Genomic DNA, 22,273 nt, shown 5'->3' with positions numbered 1-22,273 from the left:
TCACTATAGAATTATTGCAAAATAAAATTTATTATTTAATAATAAAGCTTAACTACAGCATTCCAAATTCAGCTTTAAAAGCGGCCATCTTATCCTTAGACCAGTTATAGAATAGACACACTGGGCAGCCTAGCCTCTGAAGCCAACTGCCATATCTCCAAATCGTGACGTCATCATCGGATAGAAAACTTTCAGATTGTATATATTTCAGAAGGATGTGAATTATTATTCATTAAAATGGTAAACTCCAGCTGCGCTTCCGCTGAAATAGACACAATCTGCTATGGAAAACATTATAAACAAACTCTACAGAAAAGTTTTCTATCTGATGCTGACGTCACGATTTGAAGATATGGCAGTAGATGTTGGCTTCATCGACTTTCAGTATGAATACACAATAGGCCGTGTCTATTCTGCCGCGTATAACTGGTCCACGTTATAATGACAGTATTTCATCAACTTTGGTTTTGCTATCCTTGTCTATCATTCAACAAAGCCGGTGGTACTATCCTTTTCTAGGTCCACAACGATGCCAAGTATGTTTTTGACACTGTAGAAATATAATTAATTAATGCAGAGAATCCGCATCGCCATTCTCCTATCTTTATCCACTGTCATTATAACGTGGACCTCACTATAAGATCTTATCAGCATTCCAAGTTCAGCTTTGAGAGCGGCCATCTTGTCATCAAGTTTCCAAGTTTCCAAGTTTCCAAGTTAATCATTCCAAGTTTGAATTGAAAACTTTCCTACAGCTACTACCCACAATGCAACAGTATCATCATCCCCAAACAAAAGATTCCCTCGTTTTTCAGTTTTATTGTTGCAAAGATGGACTTCATTCTGTACGGAATTTGATTAATTCAGTGAGGGATTTCATTGATAGTTATGATATTAGTACTAGAATAGAATTCCAGACAAGTTATTAATTGAATACCACCAGTTCGGGAGTCTAACTATCTGTGTTCGACTCAGGTGAACACAACTTGAGTGAAAAAGTTTTGCTGCTTGGTTGGTTCCATTGTCTTCTTTTCACAATCAAGTGGTGTGATGGTCGTCGCGTTGACGCGTTGGCGTTAACATAGAAACATTAACTGGTATTATTTGTTACCTGAAATTTGTTTACGACTTTAAAATTATGGAGGAAGGTGACTCCAGAGCATTTTTTTGGAAAACATGCGATCAGCAATGTTTGAAAGCTAGAAACAAGGTTCCTGTCCAGAATTCATCCAATTTTACAGAACCATTTGAAGCACCGGTATTTTATCCCACGGAACTTGAATTACAGGAACCAGCAGCTTACATTAATGCTATTAGGCCTCTAGCTGAACAATTCGGGATCTGCAAAGTAGTACTTCCAATGGTGAGTAACGTAACATTATTGGTTGGGATCAATTTAGTATGTTATTTTGATCATAAAATCACAAAAATTAAACGGTGGTCACTTTTTTTAAAATAAACGAAGTTCAAAACAGCACAATTTTGCATGCATTTAATCTACCCTATTACCATGTCAGTCATGTATCGATGTACTTACTGCTTGTCATTGTACTGTACGATGCCAAAACCTAACCTCCGAACCTAGGCCTACCCTTTTACCTTTGAAACAAACATACCTAAACCTGGACCCCAACCCCTTCCAGCATATTGCAATCCCAAACCAAAAACCTAACCCCCTAACCAACCCTTTTACCTTTGAAACAAACATACCTCAACCTGGACCCCAACCCCTTCAAGCATATTGCAATCCCAAACCAAAAACCTAACCCCCCAACCTACCCTTTTACCTTTGAAACATATAACTCTACCTGATTCCTAACCGGCGTAATTCTAGGTCCAGAGGTCTGTGTAATTAGAGGTGTGTGAAAAGGCTTGAACAAATTGAGATAGTAGAACTAAATTATTATTTTTTTAATTTATGAGTGGCCGCCGTTTAATTTTTGTGATCAAAATAACATACTTAATCGATTCCAATAAAAAATTTGATGACAGATATAATGACATTAGATACCGTATGGACTTTAGCCAAACTCAACTATAATTCTCAAACAAGGCAGAGAAACACGCATTCAATAGTACCAAGGATGAACACTACATTTGGGCAAAGAAACTACATATATTTGGGACCAAAAATTTACAATTCAATACCAAGTTACATTAGGGCAGAATTCAATAGACACAGGTTCAAGAAAAGTTTATTTTCCTGGTTGGTTGATATTGGGGTGGAAAATTGTTAGAATTTAGTTACACTGTAAATATTGAAACTATTTATTCTTCATTCTTCTCTTTACTGTTTTTCATTTTTCTAAAATAACCTTTCTTATTATTATCCTTAGTAGAATATTAATATTTATCTACTAATTTCATAATTTTGTTTGTATTATAAATTTTTACTAATTTTATTATAAAAAACTTTAATCCTATATCAGTGAATGAAGTTTGTAAATAGTAATTATAACACACAATAAGCAACTAATTACTTATACCCCAACACATATAATTAATAGTAGGGTTTATATTTATTCATTGAAGTTATCATTTATTCATTGTTGAAACACCGCTGATTTATGTAGTTACATTACAATACTATATTATCAATATTCTAATGCTCCATTCAATCTTCATTGTAATTAATAAGTTTTCATAATATGTGAAATTTGTTGCATAATAAGCTGTTGTACTGTGATTTATTGTAGATTCGTGTATAGACCGGAATGTATTGTGACTTACTTGAATAAATAAAATTTGATTTGATTTGAAAAAAATTGAATTATAATTTTCTTGAGCTATGAACGATTAAAGTTGAAATATTTAGATTGATCCATTTCAGACTTTGTAGCAAATTCATGATTTTAAAACTAAACTCGAAATATCTGTTTTGAATAATATCCAAAAATTTAGTCATAAAATGAAGTATTTAAGTTACAGTATATTATTTATTGCATAGCTGCTATAACTTTTTTCAGGAACAATCACTTCCTCCTACGCTAGCTGTACCCACGTACACATTCACCACTAGAGCGCAACATCTGAATAGGATTGACGTGAGTAAATCATTTATGTATTCTTCAAACTTATCTTGGGTTTCTCTTAAATTTATTCATCCTTTTTCTTGTTAATCTTGACGTTTTCACTTAGTATGTCAATGCGATTGGTATTTTTCAACTCTAGTTTTGTTAGTTTACCTGAATTAATATTAGGGATTGATTAGGATTAGGCATAATTAGGGATTGATCAGGATTAGGCATAATTAGGGATTGATCAGGTTTAGGCATAATTAGGGATTGGCTATTTGTATCAAAATTGAATTCGGCGCTCTCTTAATCATATAATATGTCATGAGAGTAAAAATGAAGAATGAAATTATAAATTTTAAAATTATCTTCTTTCCTTCCAATGAATTAAGAATGAAATAATTTAAAGTAGGCCTACAGTTTCGACTCATTGATGAAAAAACCGCTGACAGAGGTTTCAGAAATGTCTGGCACAGTCAGGTTAACAGGTTAAATATATTATAATAATACTCATCAGCTGTGTTTAGTTTTATGTTGGTGTGAATAAGGACCTCACTTATTCTGCGTTTATTAAATTTCGGTTCTTATAGTCCATAAGATATTTGATATTTTTTGTGTAGTTGAGAAGTTGATATTGTGGTAATTATTCATATTGAATGAAAAAGACTAAGAAATTGTCAAAAAACCACTGATTTATTGATAATTAGAAAGACCGGTTTCGGTTATTACACCATTGTCAATCTCTGATAAACTAAAACTAAATACAAGAGCAGCAGAATTATTTATACATTAGTATAACCGGTCTTTCTAATTATCAATAAATCAGTGGTTTTTTGACAATTTCTTAGTCTTTTTCATTCAATATTTCATATTTATTCAATTCGTCTTACATTGCCAGGTCTGACGAGAAAGATCTATGGCAAACACTTATGAAATTAAACAAAAGAAAAATAACACTTCTAAATTTAAATACAATACATAGTGAAAAATATTAGTGGAAATTAATACAAATGATGAAACTAATGTAGGCTAAGAGTGACTATATATTGTAGAAGATCGGATACCAAAAGAGTGATAAATTGGTGAATATGTCATCTGAATAAGATTTTTGATGAGAAATGAGGAACTTGGTTCACTTGAGGAGTTCCTTAATTTAATCGTTGGAGTATTATTCATGGATTGGGGATTTGGATACGGTAGTTATAGTTATTGTAATTTCCTATTCATTTCCATCTTGATGAAATATGATTGTTTTTAAAAATATGCTGGATGTTTCAGGCTGTGACAAGAAGTAGTGAAATTTTCTTGAGCAGACTTGCCAAGTTTTTTCAACTGAGAGGCTCATTTCTACAGACCCCTGTCCTGGAGTGTCGCACAGTCGATCTGTACTCGCTACACCATGTGGTTGCAAGACTAGGTAAGTGCTATCTCAGCCCAGCCTATATACATGGGTATAAATATCTTAAATACAAGGTTGGTGGGAAGTTTACATTGACACATGGCCCATTCATACATATCCCATACATCTCAACGATCGAATCGATGAAGCGCTAGCTGAAATAGTTTTGAATATTGAGCTTAAGGGTAGCTTAATTTATTGGTGTATCATTTCAAAACTTCAAATTTCAAAATAGAAAACATTCTTAGAAATCATATATTAAAACAAATCTTCCATTAAGAATCACATACATGATAATTCATTTCTATATATAATGGTAATGTTCCCACAAGAATATTTTAATGATTGACTAATAAACTTTATTGATTGAGATTAAATATTCTGGTAGGTCATCATATTTCTACATAGCCCAAAAACAATTTGACAACAGTGAGAAAAGGATGGTATTATCTGCTTTGTCTAAGGAATACAAAGATAGCAATCAGATGCTGAGTTTAGTATGTGAATCTCACTATAGTAGGCCTACTGAATTTAACGTTTGCAACGATACTACTACTAGTATGGAAGTGAAATTCTATGAACGCATTTATCGATAAAAATGAACATGTTTATCAACGACTACTTATTGATGAATTATTGGTGTAATTTTTTTTTTCATTTATTGACACACTTTACAATTTACAATAATAAATAATACACAAAACATTACAAAACAATAATATAAAGTGGTTAGGTAACCTCATTTGAAAAAACGTGTTGAGGCACCATCACACTGAAAATAAAGAAAGAGTAGCTTAGAGCCTAGCTAAAATTATATAAAAAACTTGATAAATGTTTATAATACAGAGAAAAAATTTATGTATATTTTTCTTCTCATTTAGGTGGGTACGAAAAAGTCTCTGAAGAAACACAATGGACAGAGGTGGCCAAGGAGTTGCATTACAAAGATATCGAGCCTACAGCCTTGGAGTTGCTAGAAGCTTACAAAACAATCATACTCCCATATTTGACTGTTGTAAAAGGATTCGAAGATACAAACCCTCCCGTAAGTAAACAATTTATTAATGATTATTCACAAAATAATGGTTATAAAATTCGTTTGATTAAATAAAAATCACACCAAGTATGATTCAATGATCTTTATTTGAGCCAGAGTATATCAGTACATAAGCCAGGTCACATACAAAATTTTATAAATAAAATACAAAATACAAAGTCACAGTAGTCAAACACAATATCCAAACATTAAATCTATGCATCAACAAATTGTGTGCCTAATATATCTAATACAAAATTTTATAAATAAAATACAAAATACAAAGTCACAGTAGTCAAACACAATATCCAAACATTAAATCTATGCATCAACAAATTGTGTGCCTAATATATCTAATTTTACTGTCGATATTTTAAATGTCCAATGTCTAATTGTCTTTTTGAAATGATTATTTTCACTATGTCTATTTTATTTTATTTACAATATTTCAACTTGAAAATGACCTAAGTTATGGTCGAAACTAGTCGTTGTAATATTTTAAATAATAAAGGGTACTACAAGTTTTCATATTGTTTTTATTAATTTGTATTGAAGTAGCCCACTCTAGTGAAGTGTTTTTATATCTAATGTCTATATCAGTACCTCAAAATCACAAGAAAGAACACCTTCTGTAAAGTTTTAATTCAAAATGTTTGTAATGGAGCAGCACAAATTCAGCATGCTGGTGAATGTTCATAAAAATAATTATGTATATGATGTTATCCCTTGTTAATATTACTTGTATTAGTTCCAAATATTACAAGTTTTCGATTATTAAATGAATCGATAGTTCCAAGTCTTACTTCAAGCTGATTGATCTGGTCAGTTAAAAGTTAATAGTTTTAATATAAGAATAAAAAAAATCCAAATTAGGCTATATGAAATTCATTATAACCGGGAAAACTCCATAGATAGATGTTATTCTAGCTTTAGTCGAGTTGTTCTCTCAATATTTTTATGTGTATCTATTTGTCTTGAAATAGGACTTATACTCAGGTTGGGATCAGTAATTTGTAGTTTTTGCAGATAACATAAATTAATGAACTCCAAAATTAAATCAACCACTTTTAAATTTTTTAACATCTATAAAATTACAGAATCTGGTTTCATCCTCATTTTGTGTTGCTAACAGATGTGCCAAGACTCCATGAAACAAGTTTATGTTATTTTAGAAAAGTTTACAAATTGAAAAGTGGTTGACAAAGTTTTTGCTTATTCATTATGGAGAAATACCACAAAATCACTCACAGTACCGTACAACTATAGTAATATAAATATTTTGTCTCAACACTTGAAAAAAATGTATTGGTATCATTTTTTATTTGCAGCCTTTTGTGAAAGGTGTGACCCAGGAACCCGAGGTTCATGCTTTTAATATGAGTAGATATGAAAAAGAACGCATCAATTGCGTGGATTTACAGATCCAGGAAGCTACGAGTAAATTGGAAGAAATACGAGGCAACGTTACTGAATTGCCCGCTCATGAACAGGTAGGCATTCAATATTATACTATAGTATAATATTCAATATTATAAATCCCAGTGCTAATCACCGCTTGCTTTGTTCAAATTAGCGGTCCACTCAATAATCACACAATTCCAACCAATGCAGTTATCATGGATTTTAGATGAATTTAAATCTATAGATTTTCATAATTATTCTGAGGGGTTCATCAAAAGTGAATCATAAGTCGAGTACCTATTAGATTTGGTTTTTGCTTGTCTTAATTCATTGGACCGCCTATTTTATTGTTTCTGTTGAATTTCAATGAAGACTAATATTATCTTTCAAGAGCACGACCAATTCTCTCTGATCTGAATCTAATGCAACTTATTTTCAAAATAATCATTTTTATGTTGTTTCTTTCCTTCCAGGAGTGAAGTGATTTAGTTGATTGCAAGACTTTTCAATCTTGATTTATCTTTGTTGGAATCTTATTATTTGTACCAGAATATAACAATTATTATTTTGTATTTGATTTCTTGCTTATCTCTGTCAATTTGATGTTTGTATTGTTTTGCTAACGACGTTATTAAGTGGTATAGTTTTGGACATTCCTGTCTAAACTTCGCCACATCATTAAATAAGAAATTTATTCTATCCTATTCGTATGTGAGGAAGAATTCTTCAAAAAAGTAAAATTTTGTAGTTGAGAATTCGACAGTCAAGTAAAGACTGATGAGGTATTAAATATTTTCAAACGCAGATTTAAAATTATCTCAAAGTTGTTCTTCCTTGTTTCGATCTCAGGGTCGATTCTCTTTATTTATTTTTAATTTTTCAATGTTTTTTTTAATTTTTAATTTATCCACCCCATTATAGGAACATGAGGATGAATTGAAAAAACTAGAAAAAGTGTATTTGTCTACTGGTCTCCCAGATGGATTTGAAAATCGTAATTTTGATCAGGATTTGTTCAAAGTTCCTGAAGATCTACGAAGAAGAACTACAAGACGTGGAACCAAACGTAAACGTTCTGAGACCACAGAACGTGAATCTGAGAAAACAACCAACAATGATTTTGCATTCAAAAAACCCGGTCTGTCGGTTTCTGGTCTCATACGAAAACTTCGAAGGCAAAAGATATTGAAAAAACTGCAGAAAAAACTGAAACGCTTGAAACAACGGAGACAGGCTTTGAAAAAGCGTGGAATTGTGAAAAAAAGAGGACTAGGAAGATGGAATAAGAAAATAATAGAAATTGCTTATCTTCTCAGTTTGAAATCGTCCAAAAAGGTTAATCATCCAATCACCAGCATTATATTTACAACAAATTGTCTTTTTTCTTTAGGGTTATTTTCCAATCACTTGATAATATTATATAGCCGAAACATGTAGTGTCGAAATAATTTAAAAAATGTACTCGCAGATTTATTTATTCACAACAAATATGTAATCTTACTTGATAATTAAATTCAATATAATTACGATTACACTAATCATAGACCAAGACCAAATACATGCAATATTTATGATACTGCAACATCAACGTATAGGCCCACCGTATATTTTATTCTTCATAAAATGTATGAATTCAGGGCTACCCTACTTATTTTTATTTGTAAAGTAGAATTATAGTACATTATTTTTTTAAATTAATTAAATAATAGATTAAAATACAAATAGTTTCAGTGATCATCATCATCATCTTCAAGTTTAAAAAAATAATTTTAAAAATTAGATAGTGTGGATTGTTGAAACTAGTTGTTATAATTTGCATTTCTAATCTATTATTTTATTAATTTCAAAAAAAGGTACTATAATTCTATTTTATATATTTTTACACATTATATAGTGAGATTTACGTTATAATGTCAGTGCAGATGATAGGACTACAGAGTTGCCGATTTTCAAATTTCCACTGCTCATCCGATACAATATTAATTGTTCGTTCTTGTTAATAGGTAACCAATTGTATTTTATTTGTCTTGAAAGAAGGCTATATCTCCCAAAGATCAATGGCCTAAAAACAATCTGGCAACGTTGCGGAGCTAGAAAAGGATGCAGCTATTTGCTTTGTCTAATGACAGACAAGGATAGCAAACTGATCAGATGCTGACTTGATAACGTTTAGCTCACTATTATAGACACCTTCTATTGTGTTTTGGAATAGTCTTTGTTCTCATTCACAGACCATGCTGAAGACATGATATCATTACTATTAATTTACAGAATTAAAAATCATACTAAATATAATTATATTTCTCCTGAAATGATGAAGTATAACATATTCTTTATAGTCATCAACTATTAAGTTCTTTACATTGAATCTATTCCATCTTTAATATGAAAATGTTACTTCTTATCAAACTATTTTATTCTATTCAACTTATATTTTATTCTTCATGAAATGTATGAATTCAGGGCTACCTACTTATTTTTATTATTGTAAAGTAGAATTATAGTACATTATTTTTTTAAATTAATTAAATAATAGATTAAAAATACAAATTATAACAAATAGTTTCAGTGATCATCATCATCTTCAAGTTTAAAAAAATAATTTTAAAAAAATATCTGTACTTGGAAAATATAAGTATTCAAATTACAAGGATATTTTATTTATATAACAACAATGAGCTTATAATTAATTATGTCAATTGTTGTTTCGTTGAAAATAATATAATTCTTGAATACCTATTTTTTCAGGTATGCCAAAAATGTAAAAAATGCATTGGTCAAGCTTTATTTAAATGCACGCTCTGCCATATGACCTACCATTTAAGGTGCATCGTTCCAGAAATGAGTCACTATCCTCAAGGTAAAGTTACCATTATGAAACAATTATTCATTTATTCGAATCTTGAAATTAGATTATTTAAATTACAAGGATGTTGAATTAAGATTGATCATTATCATTACATTACTGTTAATGTTGAATGTCAAATTCCATAATTTTTATGTCAAACCAGTCAATCTAATAATTTTTGTAATGAGAAATTAGATATTGTGTGCATAGCATTTGAAACATTTCTAAACTTGCAGTTATTTGAATTTTAATTGTTTGACTTTTTTATAGGAGATTGGCATTGTACCCAATGCATTGCAAGGGAAATGAAGAACTATCAAGCCCCATTTAACACATCATTAGATGATCGTGTAAGAGAATACAATTTACAAGAATTCCGAACAATGGCTAAAAATACCAAGAGAATGTTCTTCTGCCTAAAAAATATAGTAAGTTAACAATCATCAAAGTTATAATTGTTAGGTTCTTTTCAGTTGATAGTTTCCAGTCTTCAATAGTAATATTTTCAATCTTATTGTCGACCTTTTTGCACTAATTCTTACTTTTTTGTACTTTTGCCCAGTTTTAAGATTTAATGATTCAACAAGAATCAATTCGTATCTAAGAAAAAACATATTTTTGTCAATTTTGAACACCGAACTCACAAGGATATTGAAGTGAATAAAGTCCTTCAAGTTGTCGCAGTGCTCAAGGAGTATAATATATTTATAAATGAGAAAAAGTGCATTGAATGAATAGATCGTAACTTGGTGCTTTTACAAAAAGTATGCTAAGCTAAGGATTTCTCTGTAAGAGTTCAGTATTAATTAAGAAGTTGAATTAGTTTCAAGAAATCAGAACAAAAATTTTCAATTATCAGTTCAAGTGACTAGCATCCAATAAATTGAGAAAAACAATTTTTGTTATTTCTTTCAAATTTTAATTTGTAACTTGACAAATGTATTATAGATTTCTCTATCCATTCCGAGCTGCGATGTATCAACACACTTTTTTCTATGTATTTCACATGCAGTCAAATAATTTGACTTGGAGGAGTGAAATACATATAGAAAAAAGTGTGTAAATATATTTTCTTTAATAAAAACACTTGACTCACATGGGCTACTTTTTAAATTAATAAAAACAACATAACAATCTTGAAGTACCTTTTATTTTTTTAAAACTTTAAAATAGTTAAACTATAAAAAAATAGTTTTTTTAAACTTTAAAAAATAAAGGGTACTTCAAGATTTTTATATTGTTTTTATATTTAATAAAATGAGTTGTTAAGATACATCTGCTACTCACGTTAGACAAGCGACCAGTTTAGGTGCCCACCGTTGATTATAATTACTTTTGAGTTTCAAAATTATTTGGGAACTCAACAAAAAAAATGAAAAAAATTCTTGCTTGTTGATAGTTAATGTTTTGGAAATTTGTAAGATTATTGTTCCAATTGTGATTCATTTGCAGGAGAAACCTTCATCGGAAAAGGTTGAGCAAAAGTTTTGGCAAATTGTTGGTGAAAAAAATTCAACGGTTGACACGGTGGTCGAATATGGAGCCGACTTTATTAGGAATCAGGGCACTGATGTTCCGTCCCACACCGCTGCTCGGATGGAGCTCAGTCATTTAATCAGTCCATCTAACAGAACGCCACTTCATCTCTCGGTAAAGTGATAAATTACTTTATTTTTAATAATTTTTTTAATAATAAATAATGAATAATACTTTATCTTTAATTAAATTTCATTACTAAGCACGTGTTTCCAATGAATTCCTGGACATGATTCAGGCATGGGGTGTAACTTATCATAATCATACTAATTGTTTCTTTACTTTTCAGAAACATTTGATCAGGGCAGTCTCAAGTAAACCAAGACTTCACCCTAGTAGGCAAATATTTGATGACTTCGATGTACCGGAACTTGCGCAAACTTATGTTGTTAAAACTATCTTGTACCTTAAAAAATTTTTCCAACTGCTTGAGACCAGAAGAACAAATTACCGTATTATTATTATTATAACTGAATTTTTACTGACCAAATATATTATTATAATTATTTTCAGATTGTAATCAATTAATTGTGAAAATCAAATGTGAGATTCCATTTTATTACAATTAGATTCACCAACTCACTTATGTTATGAGATGGAAATTGGGTTAGATTTAAAGGGCTTGAGAGGTTCCATGGGTGTATATTGGTATATTCATGGAACAGTAGAGTAGGGTATAAAAAGAATTTGGATTAGATAGTTTTAAATATTATAATTATATAGAATTAAATCTACTATTAATGTTATATTAATCGATGGAGTTCAGACTAAATTATTATCAGACTAATATAACATTCTAAACAATAAATATTAATTAATGCTCATATATTTTGTTTGTGTTTCCAGCCGCGTATACTGTACGAAAAATTAATCTATCATCCGTGGAATTTGAACAACATAGCAGAGAACTCTACCTCTGCTCTGAGTTACTTCAAAAACAAGATTTCTCGCATGCAGGCTCCATGGATGAATATCGGAATGATTTTCTCGACATTTGGTTGGCATTGTGAGCCTCACTGGTGCTACAATATCAACCACTTGCACACGTAAGTACAACTTCAATCGATCAAGAGCCATTACTCAAAACAAGTCTGTTTCTACGCAATACACAGAGTGACTTCAAGACATCCCCGCAGGAATACGTAATGCAGTAATGCTGTAAAAATATTCTTTGTTAGGCAGTTATCATCACTATTTTTGTAAAATAATCTCACTCTTATTGCACGTTCCTCACCATTTCAAAGCCAATGGTCCATGCCACATCAATTGTACACAATTCACTTTCAAACATCTATAAGATTCTTCAGTGCTGCGAACTATTGCATTAAGGTTGTGCAAAGGCTAGACATAAAATTTATACTGGTGATATTTTTCAAAGTTTTTCGGTTCAAGCTATCAAAATGAAAAAGTTTTCTCAGGAAAACATTTTTTTAATTTTTTACCGATCATTAATTTTTGAAATATGAGCACCTAAAGTTTAAATTTTTGGGACAGAACATTTAACATTCGGTAAAAGATAAATCCTTGGGATTTAGAGAATAGATTTTTCATAGTATTGTTGATCTAGTAAAACAAAAATTTTCTGAAAATATCAATTTTTGAGAAAGATATTCAATTTACCAAAAATGACCAAAAATAACTCAACTAAAAGTTATTTTTGGAAAATTGAATAACTTTCTCAAAAATCGATATTTTCAGAAAATTTTTGTTTTACTAGATCAACAATACTATGAAGAATCTATCCTCTAAATCTCATAAATTTATCTCTTACCGAAATCGGAATGTTCTGTCCCAAATATTCAAACTTTAGGCGCTCATATCTCAAAAAGTAATGATCGGAAAAAATATGTTTTCCTGAGAAAACTTTTTCATTTTGATAGCTTGATGATATACGAGCCAAAAAACTTTGAAAAATATCACCAGTAGAAAGTTTATTTTTAGCCTTTGCAGAGCCTTATAATGCAATAGTTCGCAGCACTGAAGAATCTTATAGATGTTTGAAAGTGAATTGTGACAATTGATGTGGCATGGACCATTGGCTTTGAAATGGTGAGGAACGTGCAATAAGAGTGAGATTATTTTACAAAAATAGTGATATAACTGCAGACAGGAAATATTTTGACAGTTTTACCACTTTATTCTTAATTGAGAATGATATTGTATGTATCAATGTATGAATAAATTTATGTTTGTATCTATTATTTGATGTGATGAACGTATTCCTGCGGGGATACCTTGAAGTCACGGTGCACTATATGTTGTGATATTATGTCATGTGATTAAGAGAATCAAGCATTGGCACTGCTGTAAGCTGTATGGGTGTGTGCTGTTTTGCAACTGAATAAACTTGGACAGTGATCCTGAATCACACTATACCTGTTAATATAAAAGTAAACATCATTAATATCAATAATTATTGAGTTTACAAATAAAAATATAACACCGTAAGCGTTCCTAAACAAGACATGAACTAAAGAAACATTTAAATCACTACCATTCCCCAAGATTTGCTACACTGCCATTACAGAGTTTCCATAACATACTGTGAACGCATTTTTCCGGTGTTATTTTGAAACATAAAGAGGTCCTTTTCAACATTTTGATTGCAGAAACATATATTATTAATACATGCCATTAGTAATCTGCAACTTTTAAGATTTTTTCGTGCAATTGGCATTATTTCAAAATGTCCAGTTTGCCTGCGCCACCGTGTTCTATGTATGATATTGTAATAGTATAAAACACATGATTAGTTAGAAGGTACCTATATTACATCAGCCCGTTTCAAAGATTATCCTATAACAACCAAATTAAGGTATGGTAGACGGATAGTGAAATAATCTGATTTTATTTTCAATTTATTTTACAGTATCTGGGTATTAAATGTTTTTCAAACCAAAATTCCAATAATGCGAACCTGGTAAGAACTGTTGGTACCTGTATGCTTTAGCTTGAAGCGAGGCTGGACATGAATCAGAAAAATGGGTTTTGATTGGGTCAAAGTTTTATTATTCGTTTGTAATAATTAAACTGATTCTTCATAAGTTTTTGTGATCAATTCAATTTTATTTTATGTTATTTAGCGGTGATTCTAAAACGTGGTACGCTGTCCCTGGCGAGTATGCAGAAAAATTCGAAGAAACTATGAAAGAACTGGCTCCAGAGCTATTCGAAACCCAGCCTGACACTCTGCTACTTCACGACTGTCTTGTCAACCCGAAGGCCTTGATGGAAAAAGGTAGCTACAGAATATTTAAAAAAACACGTACACTGCTTACTGTTCTTTGAACCTCATATCTAGTGTTTCCAGTTTATAAATTGATGTACCGTAATCAAAACGAAATAATTTCTCAAGACTCATAGACTTTTCATATTGGATCTACAATAAATAGCATTGATATTACACACTTCTCTCGTCTCTTCCTGATACCATAATCAATCCTTTTTCAATTAATTGGTACTGGGTCTTAGGTCATTTTAAATTGAAAAAAAAAATTCAAATTATCAAGCCACAGAAATTTTTAGTGTGTAGATAGGACGCCATTACACAGTCATATATATATGAACATTTGTATGGTTATAGATATTTGACAAACTTTAGTCATATCTTCCTATTAGACCCGTGTAAAAAACGTATTTGTTGACTATAAACGATCATATTTTTATGACCAGATATAAGCTTATACATTTGACTGTGTAACGGGACCCATAACCTTACTCCAGATCGTAATAGGATATAACTTTGTTGAAATAATGGGGAGATAATCTCTCTTCAAACAATATGGTATAATACGGTATCATTTATCTTCGTAAATCAATTTGATCAATTTTAATTTGGTGATTTTTTAAATAATTCTGAATGTTTATTGTACGGTATACTATAAATAAAAATATAAATCTGAGAACCCTTTTTAAATTATTTCGTTACGACATGTTTCGGCTACTAATGCCATTATCAAGTGATAAAAAAGACTAAAATAAAAGAAAGAAAAAGACTACAGTATACTACTTTGCATACTTCGAAATACTTTGTAGATGACCTTTAACCCTTGGACTACCAACCTTCTTCACATACACGGAATACCAACTGGGGTAACTGGGTCACCCCAACAAGATTTCTGTTTTATATCTTTATTCTATATTTTTTCCATTAATTCATCTATGAAATGCATTACAAAAGCTTTTAATATAATTAAAAATAAATTTCTTTTGTTGAAAAATATGTTTTCAATCAAAAACTGACAGGACAAAAAAATTGAGTATTCTATCAAATAGATGTAGGGGAAATGTTGTCAAATAATTAAATTATGGCTATAGAGAAGCAATTTTTTCAAATTTAGATTTCAAGTGATCATTATGAATCAGGTTTGGCGAAAAAATGATAATTGGACATTAAATTTATATCTTATGCATTCCGATAATCGATGGAATACACCAAAAAATTGCATGACATGGAATACCAAGCGGGGTAATAGAGTTACCCCAAGGATAAATCTGCTAATAATTGAAGAAATAAGAGGAATGAAATGATTTTATGAGAAAAAACAACTACAGTGATATGTTTTTAACAAGTACTCAAGGTTTCAATGAAATACAACAACATTATCTACAAAAAATGGGGAAAATGTGGGTTGGGGTAGTCCAATTACCCCGCTTGGTAGTGGAAGGGTTAAATTCTATAGTCAATTTATCATTAATTGAATAAATTGTACTTATGATTATTTTGTACTGATGCTATATTGATACAGTTTGTGGAAATCATAGATGGAATGAAATTTTGCAGGTGTACCGGTCTACAGACTGAATCAAACCGCTGGAGAATTCGTGATCACATTTCCGAGAGCCTACCATTGCGGCTTCGATCATGGCTTTAATGTATCCGAAGCTGTCAACTTCGCTCCGGCTGATTGGGTGAGTTCACTTTCAACTGGCAGCTTTGATTCAATGAGGAATACTGATGCTATTATATGAATGACGCTGTAATTGAGAAGACACGACGTATGGAAATTTCTAAAAACAGCACACGGTGCAACTTTAACAATCTCAAAGCTTTTATAAGAATTTCTGGCAGAGCAGAAAAAACTATTGGTTTTTATGGAAGTGTTTACTCATTGGCAGAATTAAAATTTATTAACATCACTATATAAGAATCAATGGTATTCATTTTCTGCCTCATTGAAAAGTAGGGCTTATAGCTGAAAAAATAAAAAAAAATGGCATAGCAGCCAAAACGAAATCTTTGCAGTCAGTTTTAATAGGACAGTAGAAAATCAATTATCCGAATTAATTGTTACCGGACCCCATTATATACAACGAATATTTGTATTTCAATACAAAAAAAACGAGGAATTTAGAAAAAAACAATAAATATAATATCTTCTTTTTTTTTTGATTACGTCCTAAAGACTCCAGTCATGGAGTATAAGACAAGTCATGTTATTACATAATAATTCTAACACTAAGTAGTTCAACCTAGTTTAGGTTTGAAAGGAATTCTTGTACACTATAAAAAGCTCTATTTGAGGTAGCTTGTTATAAAATTTCCTACCAATATAATCTGGTTTTTGTTCAAATAACCTACTATTGTGACCCATTATATGATAATCTGCTCTGTTTCGCGTATATTATACTCATGAACATCTGAATTCTGGATCACACCACTCGTTTTCACATGCATTACAACTTCATATACATACAAAGATGGCACAGTTAATAGTCCAAGCTTTTTAAATAAAGGCCTACAAGAGTCTAACCTATTCACTTTTTCTATACATCTGAGTGCCTTCTTTTGAATCTTAAACACTCTGTCCATATTTTGTTGAGATGAATTACCCCATACTAAAATAGCATACCTAATATGAGATAGTATAAGTCCATGGTAAGCAGTTAACAGTAGTTTTTTATCATTCAGCCTAGCAAGCTGCCGCAGGACAAATACCCCAGATGATATCTTATTACATATCCTCTCAATGTAAGGATGCCATGTTAATTTCCTGTCCAATAAAATTCCCAAGAATGCTACTTTCTCTTCTTGGTCTAATTCATTTTCCTCTACAAACACATTTATTTCTCTATCCTCTACTGAATTATATTTACTTTTGAATTGTAGGAATTGACATTTCTTACTATTTATTGTTAATTGCCTTTGCTTCAAGAATTGGACAATTGACTGTACTCCAGTAAAAGCATTTATTTCTAGACTTAGTAGTAATTACTTCAATTATATAATCGATTACATCCTTTTCTTTATAAATTAAACTTTGCTAAAAGAGTGTTAATACTTTTTTTGAACATTTCTGAAATTCGCGGAGCGGAGATTAGCGGTAATTTCGTCAACATTCTTCTAAAAGTGATTCAGATAATCAACGACTCGTCTAATCGGAGTTTGGATAATTGGAGTTCTACTGCAGTCGGCATTAAACTTGACTTTGTGGTTATTGTTTTCTTCCCTTATTAACGTACTTTATTCCCTATGGGTATCATTACTATAGATCTAATAGGGATGAACCCTTTGATAATGTTGGTAAAACATCTATGAGAATTTATATGAACACACAATGTGTATTAACACTACTGAATTATATTTACTTTTGAATTGTAGGAATTGACATTTCTTACTATTTATTGTTAATTGCCTTTGCTTCAAGATGCAAACCTCCAGTAATTATAGCAAGTTTTATTATTTTTTAGTTTTATTATAGTATGATAATTACTATAATTACTGGAGGTAGTATGATAATTATAGCATCAGCTTATGGAAAGCGTACGGCGTGTGTTCGTGGCACAAGACTGTATGATCACAATGTGTGATCATATAAATTCTCATAGATGTTTTACCAACATTATCAAAGGGTTCATCCCTATTAGATCTATAGTAATGATACCCATAGGGAATAATCAGTCATATGACTGTGTAATGAGACCAAACTCTGGGTTGCATTAGCGTTGACCGACGCTGATTTTGAATCAGCTGATCGTAGGTTTAGTGCTCACCCAAGATCAAAATTAACTTTAGCATTGACCTTATCCAAGATTGAAATTGATCTCGTTTGGTTCAACCAAATTAAACTATTTATGATTTACATTTCATAATCTTTATTTCCAGTTTTGTAATTGTATGTAATTGTAAGTCAGAATTAGGAAGTTTTACTTAGGAAGAGTACTTAATTATATTTGTTTTACATGTAATTTAGGAAAGCATTCGGATAAGAAACATGGCGAATGAGTGCCAAATTCCAATATGATTGAATTGATATGATTGAACAAATATAAATTTAAATTATAATTGTTCGAGATGAATCAAAAATATATCTGTTTCTAATATGATTTGCTATAATACTGTTCTTCATTTGATGTTTGTTGTTTGCAGATCAAAATAGGCCGAAAATGCGTGGAAGAATACGCTCTATTAAAAACAAACTCTCTATTCTCGCATGATGAGTTGATGTTCAGAATTGCAAAAGCATCTTTTTTGGCAGATGTACGCATAGCTACGGCAGCCTATCACGATCTGTACTACTCTATAAAATCAGAACTCAAACTTCGACAATTCGTCGTTGGTCAATGGGTTAGTATATACTATTACAATATTCTCTTACCGTATCTCATTCATAAATTTTTCTATTGTTCCAAAAAGGTTCATCCACCAACTCTCGACTATCACATTCTATTGTCCTCTGAATCCGCTTCATTACCCTCATTAGTGGCCGGAGTGGCCCCGTCTGCTTTCTTGGAGGCAGTTTTAGCTGGTAGGGACTCATCTATTACTTTGCAGCACCTTACCTGTGAAACTCATTAACAATAGGCGACCACTGAAGGGTCACTAGAACTACTTCTACCTGTTCATCCATTGCTTTCCGTGGCCCCGTCTCCTTTCTTGCACCCTTATTTAGTTTTCTTGTAAAATTTGGTGGAATGAAGTTTATGTGGGGCATTTCTCATTAGAACAGCACAGTTGAGTTTGAGGTTTACATAGCACGTATCTGGTACATAAGTATGAAGATTTTGTATTACATGATTTCTGAATACGTTATGCATATGGTAATCTAATCGACACTTCTAATTGGCGTTAATTACGTACAATTAGTATAACCTATTGGGATTTTTTTTTGAGAACTTTAATAATAATTTTGTTCGCATCATTTGTAGGGCTGTACGGAAGAGATGATGAGCTACAACATTGAGCTGTATTCAGACTACCTAAGGCGATGCGATTACTGTAAATCAACAATTTATATGTCAGCGGTCATGTGCAAATGCTGTACAGATGACCAGAGAATGGTATGCATCAAACATTATGACAAATTGTGTACCACATGCACACCGCAAAATCACTATCTCATGTAAGTATCAGGTTAATCTGTCCTAAAATTAATAAATTTTGATTTGGATGTAAACAAGTCGACGTAGTGATATTATTTGAATGAATGAGGAATTTTTATTCATTTGTTCACATAATGTTCGACTGAATAAAAACTGGAATCTAGTGGCTAGCAACTAGCCATTAGTTCTAGCAAATACAAAAATTCAGTTGGATAATCATGTGCTAATTCTATCTAGGTAGAGTATTCACATGCTTCTGGAAAATTATTGAGCAAATGTCTAGCAGCAGTTGTGACTTCGATTTTATTCACACTTGAGCGGTTGTTAGGGCGACCGGAATATCTCCAATTCCACCAAGGCTAGCCAACTTTATTCAACCGAGTCTGCAAAATTACTTCCAAAATTACTAGCAATGTTAGGTAGCTTTTATTCAATCGACCCATTATAATGTAAAACTACAAACTTCAGTTACAGTTTTTCATTTCTTCAGTTATCAATGTTCTTCAATGACTTTTCCAGCGAAAGACGTACTTCAAAGGCGATGTTCCTAATTTTCAAATACCTCCTCGTGGACGTGGTGGATCCTTATGAAAAATGGGTGACGAGAATGAGATCCCTTCTTCACCAGAACCCAGTAATAGGTATGTAGTACTTCATACAAGTTATATTTTACTGCATTCTTCATATTATACTGTAATAAGTATTAAAATATGTCGATCTGTTTTTCTTGAGATGTGCTAAAGTTGAAGTTGAACTGTTCTGGTCACATCTTAGCTAAGTCAGTCACTGACTTGAAGTAATTTGGGCTCTTTTCAAGTCTCCATAGGAGAATTAGAAAACGACCAACTTCTGCAAACAATATCGTTTCCCCTGGATTTGATTTGTTCCTATTAACAGTTCTGTAGCAATTTTTATATTAGATAAATGATGAGAGCTAATAGGTTGATAGAAGACCATTTTATTATGATTTATCAGTATCTTTTAATTTTAACATCTTTGAAACAGTTTGAGATATCCATGTGCGGCTTCTGACATTTATTTTCTATTGAAATTCTGTATCTAAACCATTAATATTCAATTTAAAAAATGAAGTGGGATTCGAAATGGTGGATCAAAATTTTGAAAAGACTGAGAAGTAGGTTCTTCTAATTCGAATAGGATACCCAATAAAACGTTCTATCAAATTATCTTTGTAAAAGAGATATTAAGCTATTTCTATCATCATTTTCGCCAACTCTATATGAAAATGAATTATTTCACCTCTATTAGTCTACCAGCATCTATATTTGTTTTAAGGATTATCGATGTTTTGAAAAACTGTGTGAGAAAAATTATGTCGTAATATTGTACATTAAGAATAGATGAGGCGTTCAGCGCAATAGTGGCCCCAGCCCATGGAGTGTGTTTAGTGGGAAAGCAGGAACAAAGTTTTTCGAGAATTTACATATTACTTAGATTCATTATCATATGATCAATCGAATTGAATTTTGGTATAGAAACTTATAATAATTGATATATCTTCAAGAAAATAATTTGAAATTTTCAAAAATATGATTCTTTTTGGAAAAAAATTGGGTTGGGCCACTATTGAATTATCTCAATCCTAAACTTTTCTGAAATTTGTAGAAAAATATTGAATCAAGTAGGCCTGATAAAATTGAGATTATTGTATTTATTAGGTAATAATATGAAATAGGTTGTGGGATTGGAATTGGAGTTGGCTATTTAGGATATTAGTGGGTTGTGCATTATAATGTTATAATGCATTATAATGTAGATATTTGAGGTACCACAATTCTTAGGTCTATTGAAACGGATATTACTTAACGAACTATTTTGTTTTCCATCAGGTTACAGTGAAAGAAAAGTATTCGGAAAATTGATGCAGGAAGCTGAACAGAATCTCTACTTGAGTCAGTCATTACTATACTCGTTCAATACTGTCCTATATGGACCATCATGTAGACTCCGTGTGTTTGGTAAAAACGTATCTAGAAATTACTCGGATGCATATAAGTACCTGGTTCACTATCTAGAACACATTCTAGATGTCGGCCAATATACTCTGTGTTCGAATAGCGTGTTCAAACTCTGCAAATGCCTGACTGACTTCAGATATCCTGATTATGATAAGTATGTATATGAAATTGATTCCGAATCAGGATCGTCATCAAGTTCTACATCCGAATCAGGATCATCATCAAGTTCTACATCCGAATCAGGATCATCATCAAGTTCTACATCCGAATCTGATTCAGAATCAGGATCTGCATCTGAATGAGACGAAGAATATGAGTGAAGAATAACATATCAGACATCTGGCCTTTATCTCCATGAAAATATTCGAAACATTTTATTTCATGGAACGTATTTCATTTTGGTCGAGTTGAAATATGTATTAACCATTAGGATTTATATGCGTTTTAGTCACTTGTTTTTTTTTCATGGTTTGTATAATTAGGCGTACAGATTTCTCCGACAATGATACGATACAAAAAGACTTGGATTTGTTTAGGAAACTGTTGATTATACTGTATTTGTGAGGCAATATTCTAAGAAACCGGTTTGATTTAAAAGCCTTGAAATTTATTTCAAGAAAACTCTAGAACAAACTGTGATAATTATTAAAATTACCAAAATGTTAATTGTTTTATGTTTCATGTCTCATTTGGGATTTTATATATTGGGATCTTAGATTGGGATTCATATATTAGGAT

General features: G+C 31.4%; 1 protein-coding gene across 1 annotated transcript; it reads left to right on the top strand.

Moving 5' to 3' along the window:
* Positions 1-1,149: 1,149 nt before the first annotated feature.
* LOC111064503 (lysine-specific demethylase lid-like) lies at positions 1,150-22,273 on the top strand. The gene is made up of 16 exons (XM_039441433.1): positions 1,150-1,363; positions 2,967-3,044; positions 4,293-4,431; positions 5,295-5,458; positions 6,778-6,939; positions 7,772-8,185; positions 9,599-9,710; positions 9,969-10,126; positions 11,151-11,348; positions 12,081-12,280; positions 14,318-14,472; positions 16,018-16,145; positions 18,604-18,801; positions 19,383-19,576; positions 20,076-20,197; positions 21,407-22,273. The coding sequence occupies exons 1-16, from the start codon at positions 1,361-1,363 to the stop codon at positions 21,835-21,837; spliced, it is 2,856 nt and encodes a 951-aa protein (XP_039297367.1). The 5' UTR covers positions 1,150-1,360; the 3' UTR covers positions 21,838-22,273.

Source organism: Nilaparvata lugens, chromosome X (genome assembly GCF_014356525.2).
Source record: "Nilaparvata lugens isolate BPH chromosome X, ASM1435652v1, whole genome shotgun sequence".
NCBI classification, from domain to species: domain Eukaryota; kingdom Metazoa; phylum Arthropoda; class Insecta; order Hemiptera; family Delphacidae; genus Nilaparvata; species Nilaparvata lugens.
This window is presented reverse-complemented; position numbering and strand designations above follow the sequence as displayed.

Coding starts and splice junctions, on each gene's coding strand:
- LOC111064503 (XM_039441433.1), top strand. Junction 6,940..7,771: donor AATTGCCCGCTCATGAACAG/GTAGGCATTCAA, acceptor ACCCCATTATAG/GAACATGAGGATGAATTGAA. Junction 10,127..11,150: donor TCTTCTGCCTAAAAAATATA/GTAAGTTAACAA, acceptor ATTCATTTGCAG/GAGAAACCTTCATCGGAAAA.